This window comes from Ailuropoda melanoleuca, chromosome 16 (genome assembly GCF_002007445.2).
Source record: "Ailuropoda melanoleuca isolate Jingjing chromosome 16, ASM200744v2, whole genome shotgun sequence".
NCBI lineage: Eukaryota > Metazoa > Chordata > Mammalia > Carnivora > Ursidae > Ailuropoda > Ailuropoda melanoleuca.
The window spans coordinates 33402934-33418603 of NC_048233.1; the positions used below are offsets into that span (position 1 = coordinate 33402934).

Here is a 15670-nt window from a genome sequence, read left to right on the forward strand (position 1 = left end):
CCTGAGCCTAAGGCAGACGTTTAAAGACTAAGCCACCCAGGCGCCCCTGGTTCCATAGTTCTTTGTTACAGTCTTGGCTCTCTGATGACTCTCAGCAGTTTACTTTAAAAAATAGTCCAGGGGCTCCTGGGTGGCACAGCGGTTAAGCGTCTGCCTTCGGCTCAGGGCGTGATCCCGGCATTATGGGATCGAGCCCCAACATCAGGCTCTTCTGCTATGAGCCTGCTTCTTCCTCTCCCACTCCCCCTGCTTGTGTTCCCTCTCTCGCTGGCTGTCTCTATCTCTGTCAAATAAATAAATAAAATCTTAAAAAAAAAAAATAGTCCAGTTTTCCTAGATTTTCTCTTGCATTCGAGGTAGTTAGAATTAGTTCCCAATTTTTGGATGTAGGCGTAGTTTTTGAGTGTGGTAGTGGTATTTTGTTGAAGTAGCAAAATTAAGGTGGATCTTGAAGTCATGATATCTTTGTCTTGAACTCTGTGAAATAGAAATATTTTCAAATGGTATGTCAAAAATTTTATTAGTAGGAAATGTCTATTAAATATATAGAATAGAATTAAAGTCATGAGTGAGTGAGCCGAAGTACAAGCTATTAAACCAAGGGCAACAGAACACTTAAAATTTTTCTATTTATAATTATTTTCTGTTTGGTTGGCATTTAGTTGCGATACGTAGTAGCAAGCACCAAGATTCAGGAAACACTATGGGAGGAAAAAAAAAAATCTGTTCACTGACTTCCTGCAGATTGGGTAAAGAGAATCATGATATTTGAAAGTGACATTGAATGTTAAGAATTGCTGTGTCAAGGTATAGCATTTTTCTGAATAAAGGAAAAGTAAATAGGAACAAAACCAAATAACAGCAAAATGTAAGTTGCAGAGAAAATATCCTGAGGTGGAGCATCCTATTCATGTGACACTGATTTCTTAGTGATCCTTTGCGAAGATGACCTGACACCATGTTGGTAGATATCAGCTATGGTGATCAAATCATTAAAATATGTTAATGATTTCTCAGACAGTAGGTGGTCTTACGATTTGTTTTTCCTTAAATATTAAAAATGAAAATTCTGTTCTTAAAATGTTTGCATTCTTAAAAATTCCTTTGAGATCATGTTAAATGATAAGGAGCTATATTTTCATCACATTTTTATAAACACTTATTAGACCATATAACAATATACAAAATACACAGATCCGGGTGGGTGTACAGCTCAGTGAATTACCGTAACTATAACCACAATCCAGGTTAAGAAGTAGACTATTACTTGCATTCAAAAGCTACCTCGTGCCCCTACTCAAATTTCTTCTTTCTCTCCAAACGTAATCATCATTCTAACTTAAAGCAACCTTAATAGTAAATGGGAAAAATTATAATTGTTGTGACTTAAAATTTGTCAACATTAATCTCTCCTGTCAATTAGAAATGGCTAGGGAAATGAAAAAAGTGGTAATACTCATTGAGTACACTATAATTTAAAACATTAGTAACATTGGGAGTTAATGAGGTTTATTTATTTGTAATAAACTTATCAAGAGTAATTTGAGCAGTGTTTACCTTCTTGTTGTGTAATTTAAGATATGGAACAAGCATCTTTTTTATGCATTGGTGAATTATATTCCATTCTAAGTTTGGATCAGTTTCCTACATTTTATCCTTCGTGTTTTCATTGTCGTGAAATTTCTCTGAGAGTTCCTTTAATGTGAAGTTTTTTTGTTAGCCTCACATCCTCTGGGGCATCATCATTTTTTTGTCACAATAACTTTTGTCATTTATGTCTGTAAGTTTGCCTTCATGAAGTTCTTCTGGCTGCATGTCTCCTGTTTCTTGAAAGGCAACATTGTCAGCGTTGCCGTGGTCAGCTGTTTCTTCTATAACTCCATTTATATTCAGTTTTCAGTTTTACCACTACCCTCTATCACTTTTTTGTTTCTTGGCTGCACTTTGTCTTCATTGGCCAATTCTCTTCCAGTTATCGTTTTTTGTAAAATGTCACATGGGTCATAATGGGAGACAAGAAGGCAGCAAAACTACATTTTTGCTCTATGTGAACTGAACAACAGATGCACAATGCCCAATCCAAAAGACTTTGAAAAGTGTCATGTGATCACTAATGATGATGTGCATTTGTTACTCATGTAGTGATTTGTGGACTGAGAGTGGGCAGCTTCATACTCATTTATATTCCCATTGGCAAGATATGTAAATTCCAATAGTTTCACATCCTTGTCAAAGCTTGGTATTGTCAGTGTATTTTTTTCTTTTCTTTTTAAAAGTTGAACCCATATTAATGGGTTAATATGTAAGGTACTTAAGTGTGTTGTAGGCATTATCCTTCTTAATCCATCATTCCCATTTTACAAATGAGGAAACGGGCACAGAGAAATTAAATAACTGTCAAACTTCTCCCACAGTAAACAAGTGATGGAGCTGGGATTTGAATTCTGGCAGACTTGCTTCAGACCCTATTATGTTCTTAAGTTTGGGACTATATGTAAAGTAAAAGGTTGAAAATAGAGTAGAAAATACTTTATTTGATTATGTAATTTGAATATTTAGGAGGATTAAAGAAATTTTAATACTTGGTGTTACATATGTTATAAAGAAACATTTAAAAATGGACAAGTAGTTCCAAGAAAGCTCTAGAATGTTTCTATGTATTTCTCAAACTGATAGATTAAACTTATGACTGTATATGTGTATGTATGTGTGTCTGTCTCAGGATTTCTGAACTTTGACACTATTGGCATTTTGGGCTGGGTAGTTCTTTATTGTGGGGGGCTGTCCTATGCATTACAGGATGTGTGGCAGCATCCCTAACCTCTACCCACTAGAATCTAGTAGTACTCCCCCAGTTGTGTGTGACAGGCAAAGATGTCATGTCTTCAGACATTGCCACATGTCCCCTGGGGAGCAAAATCACTCTACTTTGAGATCCTCACTAATAGACTCCTTTTTTATTCTTGGATAGGTTTTAAATATTTTTCATTTTTATAATTTGGAAAAGCCAGGTATTCACATTTAGAATATCAGAATCTCAGAGCAGTAATGATAGCTATACTAATCACATGAGTACAGTAAGGCATGAGTGAACCGTTCCTGTTGGTTGCATTTCCTCTCTGATGTGTATAATAAAACTACTTAATTACCAGGGAGAATATTAGCCACCAAGATTTCTCATTGAGTTGGAAGGTTGATGTTGGGGAGAGATAGTGTAACAGGGGAAGGGAGCATTGAGCAATGGAAGATAAATTATCTTTTTAAAATCTAAAATAAAGCAGAGAATATTGACAAATCAAGGAAAATTTGTAGTTATGTAAGTTGGTCCTAATAAAGTGATTTACTTAATAATTGAGAAATGTTTGGTTTTCCACTTGAATAGGAACTGTAAATGAAGGAAAAAATAACTTGAAAGCTAATTTCTTGTTAAACAAAAGTAAGTTTTAGGAGTATCCATTATAGAGGTGCCTGGCTGGCTCAGTCAGTAGAGCATGCAACTCTTGATCTTGGAGTCAAGAATTCAAGCCCCACATTGCAGGTAGACTTTTTTTTTTTTTAAGTAAAGAGTTTCCATTATAAAAGTGGTACAATCACATTATAGACAAAATCTGAAAGAAAGGGGAAAAGTTCCTACTGAATTTACTAGGAAGAATTTTACTAATGAAAGCATTACTGATCGAGTTATGTGCTTAAAGACTTTGCATTCTCTTATCGGTTATTGTGCCAAAGAATTAAAAATAAATCTATGAAAGGGTTTTGTTTAGGTGTAAGGTTAAGATACACGGTTGTTCAGGGGCACTCGGGTGGCTCAGTCATTAAGCATCTGCCTTCAGCTCAGGGCATGATCCCGGCGTTCTGGGATCAAGCCCCGCATCAGACTCCTCTGCTAGGAGCCTGCTTCTTCCTCTCCCACTTCCCCTGCTTGTGTTCCCTCTCTCACTGGCTCTCTCTCTCTCTGTCAAATAAATAAATAAATAAAATCTTAAAAAAAAAAAAAAAAAGGATATAAGGTGGTTCAGTTTGCCCTTGCCTTCCTGTCCTAATTTAAAAAAAACTCAGCCTTTGAATATCTACTTTTAACCTAGATTTATCACAAATTATAGTGGAAGACAAAAAGTTAAGAAAAGTAGAACTCATTTGTTTCATAAAACTATTATCACATGTTCTAGTACCTTATGGTATCTAAAGAGTGCTCACCATTATTCATGGTAGCTATTGTGTACCTCTGTTCCTGATGGAAAGAAAATTAAATGAAGAGTAATAAACATTAAAATGCCTATCTTATTTATGGATTAGTGGATTGTTTTGATAATTGCTTCTTTTTTTCCCGTGCAACAATTTAAACTTTCTTGGTTGCCATTTGAAACCAAGGCAAACTACCTTAAATAGGTGTTATGCCAAGAAAATGAAGGAAACCAAAATACTGTGCAGCATTTTGTGACATTAGATTGAGCCTAGAAAAAGCCGGATTTGTACAGACATACAAAAAGAGAAGGAGAGAAAAAGGAAACTTGTTAATGAAGATAAAAAAGGCATTCTGTCAGAAAAGTATACTTCCAGCTCTATCTAGTATTTGCTCTCTGTGTACCCTGTTTTGTGAACTAGAGTAGTGTTTTCATTTTTAGGACTCTTGAATCACTAGCAATTTCCAGCCCAACCCAAATTGTTTATTATTCTTGAGGAAGCTTATGTGTCTGTTTACCCTTATTTTCACTACTGAATGGGATCATTTGTATATTTGATTGGGAAAACTTAACAGGTTATCTTAAATACTTATTTAGTGATGTGATACCTGGTTTTGTTTTTCTTCCATTGAATTATCTTCATACACTTCACCATTTTTTTTTACTGGTATGTTCATCTTATTCAAAAGTTTTGTCAGCATGCATTAAATTAAGAAACATTAAGACTTTGCCATTGGTGTTGGGATTTTTCCCCTTAATTGGAACTTTGCTTTAAATCCAATTATAGTTTTTAGCTTTAGAGCTCTTTTTAGCATGTAGTTTAAAACTTGGTATTTTGATACAAAAATAGGTTTATAATTATTTTATGTTTTTTCTCTTAAAGGCCTCTTTCTGTTCTGTCCCTTCCTTCCAAATATTTAGCTTTTTAACCAACCCAAATTTATCATGATATATTTTAAGAGAATTGGTCATTTTTCTCCCTATATTGTCTCAGAGTTAGGTAAAGTGTTTAAAACTTGATTATCCATGTATTTGCCGGAAGGTTAAAATTGAGATCATGGACAAAAAAATGACAAAAACCTAAAACTGTAATAATAGATACCATTCATTGCAAAGTTGCTGTGTTCAGAGAAGTTAGGAAAATGAAGCTTAGAAAGGTTGAGTAAATTAAGGTCAAAAGGCCATATTTATGGAGATGAACTAACTTTTGAATCTGTATCTGCCTGTAGGGAATGCTCTTAGAAGTGCACTGTACAAGGACTAGATATTTGTTAAATACAAAAAATAAAGATTGGAAAGTGCCTTTTGCTGCACCTTCTTTTCTAAAATGCCCAAAGCTACTATGTTCTGGAGCTAAGAGGGAAATTCTTTTAACCAATAACTGTTCAGGGGACAATAGGGAGTAGAGAACTAAATTCCAAGCTGGAAGTGAAATGCAGGGGACTTTGCCATTTATCAGCTATATGACCTTTGGACCAATTACTTTTGGGCCAGATATATATATATATATAAATATAAATTTTAGAACTTCCTGAACACACACACACAAAAGTGCCACTGTAAGTACATATGTTTAATTTTATTGGGCTCAGTGTTCCCCAAAGTTATTTACCCATAGAACCCCTCTTTGGGTTTTGTGGTGAAATGAAAAATACCAATATCTTGTGGATTAGTATTTTTTGCAACATATTTTGAGACAAGGTTTTTATTATGAAGTCAGGTCTCATAAAAAGGAAGATATAAATCAGCTAAAACCTATTCCTTGTGTAATTGCTTTCCAAAATACAGCGTCTAAAGTGCAAAATTTTAGGATACAGGAAAGGGATAGGATGGGAAAAATTCTCCATCCATTTCTTTGTATTCTGTGAGAAACATAAATCTGTAAGTAACCTCTTTATTCTTTATGAGATTGGTTGAAAACTTTCAGGAGTTATGTAATTGTTTAGATCAGGGGCCAGTAAACCATAGTCCATCGGTCAAATCTGACCAACTGTCTTTTTTGGTTAAATTTGGAACACAGCCAGGCACATTTGTTTACATATTGTCTATAGCTGCTGTTGTGCTATGGTGGAATATTGAGAAGTTGTGATGGAGACCATATAGCTCCCAAAGTCTCAAGTATTATTTGGCTCTTTACAGCAAATGTTTGTTGACCCCCAGTGTAGTGAGTGGTCTTTCTGCCTCCTTTTCACTTTATATGTGCTTCATCTCTGTGTGCTCTGTGAACTCCATAGCTGAAGTTCTTGTAATTGAATTATCTGCATTTCATCCTCTGTAAAGCAAATTCCTTTGGAAGTCAAGTTGAAGTGTTGTTCTAGAGGTTTTATTATTATGAGTAGGTTTTAATCTCCTGCCAGTATGCAAGATTACATAGTTTTGCTTTTTTGAAGGATAAAACTATCAAGCCATTAATAGTGGCCATACTTAGCTATTTTTTGCTGCAAACTTTTATTGATTTGTTAGCAATCATAGTACAGTAATGCTGTCAATAGAAGTAGCTAACATCTATTGAGTGTTGTGTACCTGGCCCTGTTCTAAGCACTTTACATATATTATCTCATTTACTCCTCGCAACAACTCTGTGAGGTAGGTAATATTATCCCCACTTTATAGATGAGGAAATTAAGGCATAGGGAGGTTAAGTAACTTTCTTAAGGTCATAAAGATAATAGTTACTTTGGAAGAGTCTTTCAGTACTTAGGTGGCTAGTTCACGAGGGCCTAATCCCCTTTCTTTCTTCTAGTAGGTTATGCTTCTGTTAAGCCCTATATACAGGGCTAGTATTTCAAACTTTGGTGCTCTATTATTCCGTGAACTCTAAGAAGGCCCTCTGATTCATCATTATGCCCTTCCCATTAACATATGATACTTTCCCAGGGCAGTTGGTCTGATCACTATAAACATACATCAGATCTCTTCAGCCTTGTTCTTTGTGAGGTTCCATTTCTTTTATCGTATCTCTGCTCATATATCACCTTCTTAGAAAGGTCCTCCCTGACCATGTTACCTAAAATAGCCTCCTTCACATCCACCTTACTTTATATTACTTCTCGCTCAGAAATGTTTTATTTATAGGCTCTTTTCCCCATTAGAATATAAGGATGGGTCAAGGACTTCATTTTTTCACTTCAAAATAGAGTGGATATATTTTTTTACCTTCTTTGCATCCCTTTTCCATAACTGGAACCTAACTGCCCTCCCAACTCACTTGCCTCCTAATTCCTTGATTCATCAGATGAGTGCAGGGCCTATTTCCTACCTCCAACAGGCCACTGATCCATTGTCATCTTTGAATGTCTCCATTTATTCCACCCTGTCCTCACCTTTGTACTCTCTGATAAATTTTTTTCTTCCTTGATTATAATTTCTGACTCAGTCTTCTCTATCCCTCTCCCTCCTGATTTGATGATACTTTTTTTTTTTTTGGTCAAGGAGAGTTTATTTAAAATGAAGTTAAAACTTTTCACATGAGAAAAATTGAATTAAGCCTTACACAGAAGTAAAAGGTTAATACAACTTAAAAGGAGATAATTTCCTGTTAATTGGAACAAACTGTATGATTTTTGTCAATAAAGAAGACAAAGTTGTATCTGCTTTCCCTAACCTCACACTCAGGAATTAAGATGGATTTTCCATGTCTGAAAAGAGGTTAGAATTTCTGGAGACAGAATTACATCCAGTGGGCTGAATTGCTCTGAATATTTCTCAGCAGAACCCATAGGCCCAGTATCTGCCACACAAAATGGGCAGCAGCAGTCAGTTGATGATACTTTTTTTTTTTTTTAAGATTTTATTTATTTGAGAGAAAACACGAGCAGAGGGAGAAGCAAACTCCCTGATGAGCAGGGAGCCCAATGTGTGGCTCGATTCCAGGACCCCAGGATCATGCCAGAGCCGAAGGCAGATGCTTAACCAACTGAGGACCTAGGCGCCCTTTTTACTTATTTCTCATTTACATGTATGATCAAATAAACCCTTTCCCTCAAAGTATTGTTCCAGTTCTATCCCTTCCTTCCTCTTCCAAACTTTTTTGGAAGAAAACTAATGGCTCAACTCCTTCAGTAGATATATCTTGATTTTTTTATAATCTGCTTTGGTTTCCAAAATTTTATTGGATGGCCTATTCCCTGGTCAAATGGCTCCTACCTAAGTCACTAAATGCAGAGATCTCTTCCAGCTTATATAGTATATGCTATTAACTTTCCTTTACACTTTAAAACTTCTCTTTCTTTGCTTTTTCAGTCAATGCTTTTTAAAGTTTTCACTCTTCTGATTACTTCTATTTTTGTTCGCATTAATACCCTTTAAACCTCTGCTTTTTCTTGAAACTTGGACTACTTTCCCTTCCATGTAAATAAATCTGTGCTAACATGGGAGCTGGTAGCCAAAGTTCCACTTGAGATATGGCCAGTTCAGACTGAGACATTCTGTTAGTATATTAATACACACTGGTATTTTCAAGATTTAAGATGAAAAAGAGAGAATGTAAAATATTTCACTAAATTTTATTTTTATTTTTTAGATATTTTTATTTTTTTAAGATTTGGGGTCCTGGGCTGGGTTACATCACATTCCATACAGCTTTCCACCGTTTATGGACCCCTCCCCACTCTTTCTCTTCCCTCCTGGAATAACCCAGATTCCTTGTTTCCTAACAGCTTGTCAGTCCTTTTTTTTTTTAATTTATTTTTTAATTTAAATTCAATTAATTAACATATAATGTATTATTGGTTTCAGAGGTAGAGGTCAGTGATTCATCAGTCTTATATAATACCTGATGCTCATAACATCACGTACCCTCCTTAATGCTCGTTACCCAGTTACCCCATCCCCCACCCTCCTCCTCTCCAGCAACCCTCAGTTTGTTTCCTGTGATTAAGAGTCTATTATGGTTTGTCCGCCTCTCTGGTTTCAGCTTGTTTTATTTTTTCTTCTCTTCCCCTTTGATCCTCTGTTTTGTTTCTTAAATTCCACATACCAGTGAGATCATACATACGAGAATTGCCTTCCTCTGATTCTCACTAAATTTTAAAATATTGATTACATGTTCATAATATTTTTTATATATTGGGTTAAATAAAAAATATTGCTAAGATTAGTTTCACCTATTTATTTTTTTATTTTATTTTTTTTAAGATTTTATTTACTTGAGAGAGCATGAGTGGTGGTGGGGGTATGGGGAGGGGCAGAGGGAAAGGGAGCCAGACCTGGGGCTTGATTCTAGGACCCTGGAATCATGACCAGAGCTGAAGACTTAACTGACTAAGCCACCCAGGCACCCATTTCTCTTTTTAAATAGTTACATCTGTGGCTTGATTATATTTCTGTTCAACAGTGTTGATCTAAATTTTATCTTTTTTTTTTTTTTAAGATCCTCCAGATCACTTTTCCATGTAATACAAATTTCTGAATTTTAGTACCAGCCTTCTGGAACATTTACCGCCCCCCCCAACATACTGAGCTTCTTTAGAACCAGGGTAGTTCCCCATAGTGCCTTTCATATTTTGGGATATAGCGATAAAAGAGATAGAAATATGAAAAATATATATACCTACACACTAACATGAATAAATGACGTGGCTAGTATTACCACTTTATCAAAGAGAATACTTAAAGTAGGTGATGCTGATTGTGATGTTTTTGCTCAATCTGTTGGGAAATATGAGGGATTGATGTGAAGGGGAGTAGAGAGACCTTACTGTACTCTGAGATACTAAAAATCTGACATGCACTTCCCCCAAGTATATTCAGTCACCCCAGGCCACTCTTGATGGTTCTGAATTATGCTGTTGTGATTGTACCGCCACCTGGTGTCAGGATTAGGAAACTGTAGTTAAGCGTTTTGTCTATTCCCCCACCCTGCCTCCTGCTGGAGAAAGAAGGCAATCTTTCCTGGGCACGTGGGCCTGCTGTTCTTTTTCATCACCTAGATAAGTTATCAATAAGAGCTCATTTAATTTCAGTGTAGGAAATCTTTATTCTCCTTCTTACAGCAGTCTTTCCTTGGCTTCCCTGATAACTTACTTACCAGTTTCCCTGTTTCTGTGGCTCTTCTGTTTCATTCTCAGACAGCCCATTTCTCTTCCAATGTAATTTTTAGTCCTAGATTCTGGGCCTGACCCAAGGCTTTAAATACTGCCTATTTATAGAACAATTTATAGTTATAGCCAAAAATTCTCCTTTAATCTTGTCACTTATGTGTCTGGTTGCCTACTAACTGGATGGTACGTGAGCATCTCAAACTTAACATGTTCAAATCTAAACGTGGATCTCCTACCCCACATGTTTTTCTCCTTTCAGTAATTCATCATGCCAGAATTCTTGGAATCATGTTGGCATCCCCTGTCTTTCACACTTATTAGTCAGACATTCACCATGTCCCGTTGACTCCACAAAGATGCACTCTTGTGCGTGTTAAAGTACTCCCCTGCTCTGGCCTTATCTAAGCTACCGCCGTCTCTTGTCTGCATGAGTAAGCTCCTAATTAGTCTCCCTGTGTACACTCTTGACTGCATTCACATGTTTCATGTTAATTTATTTGATATCCCTCCTTCTATCCTGAGAGTTCCATGATGGGGGAGTGACTGCATGTATTTGGTTTACCATTGGGTCCTCGGCCCCTGGTACAGTTCCTAAGACCTGTGTAATACATATGTAGCCACTTAGCTGTCAGTGATGTTGATATGGCTTCTGTAGTTTTGCTAATTGAGCTTGAAGGCATTAGAATTTCTCGAATGCTTTATTTTGGCATTAGTGTTTTGTCTGAGTTCATTTATCATAAATGAGTTTTAGCCGCTTTCTACTTTGGTCCAGAGAATTGTAATTGTATCTGTAAGGATAATATATTTTGGGTATTAATCTGCTAATAACTACTTATATATTAGGGACTGCTAATCAATATGCTGAAATTTTCTGAGCATTTGAAATTTCATGCCATTGGTTTGTCTCTTAGCATTCTTCTTTCTGAAATGCAATATTTCTTAATTTTAATATGGAAATACACTTGCTAAATCTTCATTTAAAACCTGTTCAATGCTAAATGTTCCTTTAAATGGAGGCTCAGGTCTTGATAGTTTCATTCAATAATTTTGGTTTGTTTTGATGTTTTAAAATTGTTTTTGCTTTATAAGTTACTCTTTGGACTTACTTTCTATGTTGAGTTGATGTTGCTTAATAAGGAAATTTAATTTGTAAAAGTAGAGGTGATTTATTAAAAGCTAGTGCTTAGAGATAAGCAACAATCTGTACACTAAGGATGCAAGCTTAAGAGAACAAGGACTTAATAGGTTAGGTATATACAAGGGTTTCTCAGCGTTGGCATTACTAACATTTTGGGTCAGATAGTTTTTTGTTGTGTGCCTGTATGGGACTTATCTTAGGCATTGTAGGGTTTTAGTGGCATCCCTGGTCCCAACCCACCCGCAGCAACCCCTCCTTTCCAGTTGTGACAACAAAAATGTAGACACTGCCAAATTGGAACGTGGGAAGCAAAATCACAGCAGTTGAATACTAGTGGTATATACTACAGTTAGAAGTGGACAAGAGTCCATGAAATGTCTCACATGGGAAATGTTGGTATTCTCTAGATGTCTTTGAGAGTAGCTAGTAGAATATTGTTAATGGCAAACAAGTAGAGACCATATGACTATGTTTTTCACATCATAACATTTCTGTGTTTGCTTAGAATAAAGTAACTTTTGCTCTTAATCACCGGGTTCTACCCCCAAACTGAAAAAATGTACTCATTCTAAATCATATATCACTGATAAAGTTTCATTTTGTGGATTGACGTTAGAAGTTAGGTGATGGGGTGCCTGGGTGGCTCGGTCAGTTAAGCGTCTGACTCTTAGTTTCAGCTCAAGTCATGATCTCGTGGTGATGAGATTGAGCCCCACATTGGGCTCTGTGCGTAGCACAGAGTCTACTTCAGATTCTCTCTCCATCTGCCTTTGCTTCTCCCCCTGCTTACCTACCCTCTCTCCTCTAAAATAAATTTAAAAAAATAAATAAAAAAGGTGGTGGTAGAAAAAGGGGGGGAACCAAGATTACAACAGAAAGAGTAGCTTATAATCAGAGCTTTTGCCGTTTGTATTGGGTATATAAGTTACAGGGTATAATTCACTTTTTTTTTTTTTTCCTTCAAAGGGACATGAGAGATGGCTTTAGAAGAAAAAGTTTCTATTCTTCCCATTACGCGAGAGACCGGTCTCCTCATAAAAGAGACACTCCTTTTTTCAGAGAATCGCCTGTAGGTCGAAAGGATTCTCCACACAGCAGGTCTGGCTCCAGTGTCAGTAGTAGAAGCTACTCTCCAGAAAGAAGCAAAACGTACTCTTTCCATCAATCTCAACATAGAAGTATGTATTTTTAAGACTTCTTTTACAACCTCCACTAATGAGAATGTACTGATTCAGATTGTCTTAAAAGTATTATAAGATATATTTTTTAACCTTTTTTTTTTTGAAAATTTTGAAACTTAGAGAAGTTGAAAGAATAATATAGTGAATACCACACACACACGTTTTTTTGGAACCATTTCAAGTTGTGGTCCACATTGACATTTCACTTCTAATTCTTCAGCATAGAAGAGGTGTATTTGTAATCATGTTGGAAAGTTATACACTCTTGTATTTTCTGCTAGTTCCTGTGCTAGTACATCCTCTCGTCACTAGAAGATACCTATCTATCCATCTACCTATATATTTCATAGTATATTTTTCATAAAAAATATCATTGATTTCCCCTAAATATAAGGTATAATAGCCTTATAGATTTTAGAGCTAAAAACCTACCTTAGGTTCATGTTTTTCCAACCTCCAGTTTCCTGCTGTTTTTTTTTTAAATTTGGACCTCCTAGACGTGCATGGCATTCTGTGCAATCATAGTATGTCATTCTGGCTGAGTTGCTTAGTATGTGTTGGAATAAATAAATGAAGCAACTTATTTTCTGGATAATCTGTTTCAGCTTTCTGGATTCCACTACCTGCTGTTGAGCTCATTCACAAACATTTCCTCACGCCTTCTTAACTTTGATAGAAGACTATGTCATAAATGAGTTAACATGGCATGAGCAGGTCAAGGTGAGAGAGATTCTCACTCTGGTAGTTAGAAGAACATGTCATGGAGGAAATCAGCATTTGGGCCCATCTTTTATTTCAGATTTCTAGAAGTATCTTTGAGGTAGAGGGAATTACATAAGCCAAGATACAGATACCAGAAAAGTCAAGGATATTTCTTTTTCTTTACTTTTTAACCTTCTTCCTATTAACTGTTTTTCCAAATAGTAGGAGTTTTAGTTTACTAACATTTGCTTCCTGCATGTTGGGAGTGATGGAAGATCACTTCAAATCATTAGATTGTCTCCATTATAGCTGTTGCTGGATTCCAGTATTTAACAAACATTTGTCAATTTTTTGCTGTTTTCAGAGCTAGGTAGAGTGGGGCTTCCAAAAACCATATTTTGGTTATATATGTATATGGAATGGTCAATACAGGAGGTAAGAATGTCACTTGAAGTAGATTTAAAACATACTTAATCATTTACATATGCCTAATTGCTTAAAATAAGCATATAGTTCCAGCTAACTGAAAGCTTTACTGTGGAATTCAGGGGCTGCAGTTTGGTATTTTCTCCTTTGTTTTACCTCCTTCTTTCCCTCCCTCTCCCCTTTCAAGAGGGTACATAACGTCTGAGTTCTAATGCACACTTATATGCACAGACATAAATATTAGCTAGACACCTTCTAAGAAGATCCTTTTTTTTTTTTGGATGTATATGACTTAATCCAAATCTAATGATTTGATTAGGAGGAGGAAAGTATCTTTGGAAACTGATTATGAAGGCTTTTGAACAAAACATGAGTAAAATGGGAGCTTAAGATTCTTACTTGACAGCTTGTAGTGAAGGTGTTACTTAAGATAGTGGATTCATCTTATTCTTTCCATTTTTCTTCTGAAACAGATTTTTAGGGAGGCATTTTCTGTTTGCTTTCAGCCTGGTAGTTAGTAGTCACAACTTTAAAATCCTGCAATGGACTGTAAAGGAACCACAGGTGCTGCACCTGTCTTAGGGTCTCCAGCAGACTTTTCCCTTTCCCCTCTGAGGCCTAATACCTTTACCATCTGGAGTGATGAAAAGATAATAAAGAAAGCTGGGAGACTAAAATACGGTGCAGATTGAGTGAAATAGAGCATACAACTTTGGTAATGCCTTTATGCTTATTTTTTTTTAAGTCCTAGAATTTCGAAAGTAAAGTTCTTCAATCAAGAAAAAAAGTCAGTTCTGGGAAAACTCTCTTTACGAGTTACTTGGGTTGATTCCGTAACTGTTTGGGCTGAGCTATTAAAATGTTTTTCTATACTCCGGTCATGTAAATAGTTTTCAGAATAGTTACATAAAGTCATCTTGCAAAAAGTTAATGGAGAAGTCTTATTTTAAACAATAATTGGAAAAAGTAATTGTTATGTTGCACATTTGTGACACCAGTTCTTGCTTTTAATCTAAATGTCACAGATAATGATGGCGCAGTGCTTTTCTTCAAAAAAGGACTGAGAAACAGGGTCCTTAACTTATAAGTCATTTAAACTGTGTTAATTAGCAACAGTGTGTTAATTTAGTTTTTTAAATGTAAATTGAAATTTTGTCAAAGATTTTGAATGTTTCTATAAATAACAGGTAAAAATAATTTTCCTACTCTCCTTATGCCCTCATTTTACTAAGTTCGACTTAATTTTTTGCTTTTTGTTCACACTTTTCAGTATAATTTTAATTTAATAATCGCTAGTAGTTTGGCCATGGTAATCATTGAAGGACTAATTCTCCGTAATTCTTCTGTGTATTTGATATATCTTTTATATGATTAATTATAAGCCACAGAATGATTTTTTTAAAAAAGATTTTATTTATTTATTTGACAGAGACAGCCAGCAAGAGAGGGAACACAAGCAGGGGGAGTGGGAGAGGAAGAAGCAGGCTCCTAGCAGAAAAGCCTGAGGTGGGGCTCGATCCCAGATCGCTGGGATCACACCCTGAGCCAAAGGCAGACGCTAAACGACTGCGCCACCCAGGCGCCCCCACAGAATGATTTTTACTATTTTTTTCATCTCAACTACTTATTTCCCATTTTGTGCTTACATGCACATACACATGTCTACATGTGTATTTTATTAAATTTCTTCTACTTAGCCTTTTGAGTTAATCCTGTGAACCTTGTACTGCTTTAGACTGATTATCCTCCTAAATCATAATGTTATTTTCATTCTGTGCTTTATAAGAATTTTCTGCCTGTAGCTTAATTGGACTAACCTGCTCATAGTTGTCACTATAGTAGTCACTATAATATTATTTTTTGTTCCTTTTTGTCCATATTTACATGCTAAGTCCTACTTAACCTCATTGCCTTTTGTTTATTATGATACTGTTCTAGTTAACATTGTTGTATGTATATCTTGTATATTTCTACTTGAAGTTTTTTTTTTTTTTTAAA

The 15670-nt window shown here is 35.8% G+C and overlaps 1 protein-coding gene across 6 annotated transcripts in view; it reads left to right on the top strand.

Moving 5' to 3' along the window:
* PPHLN1 (periphilin 1) overlaps nt 1–15670 on the top strand; it is a 139990-nt gene that overhangs the window by 41702 nt on the left and 82618 nt on the right. For all 6 annotated transcript variants that reach the window (XM_011228138.3, XM_034644908.1, XM_011228137.3 and 3 more), the window contains one exon: nt 12330–12541. In XM_011228138.3, the coding sequence (XP_011226440.1) occupies nt 12330–12541 (212 nt within the window). The remainder of the gene's footprint in view (nt 1–12329; nt 12542–15670) is intronic.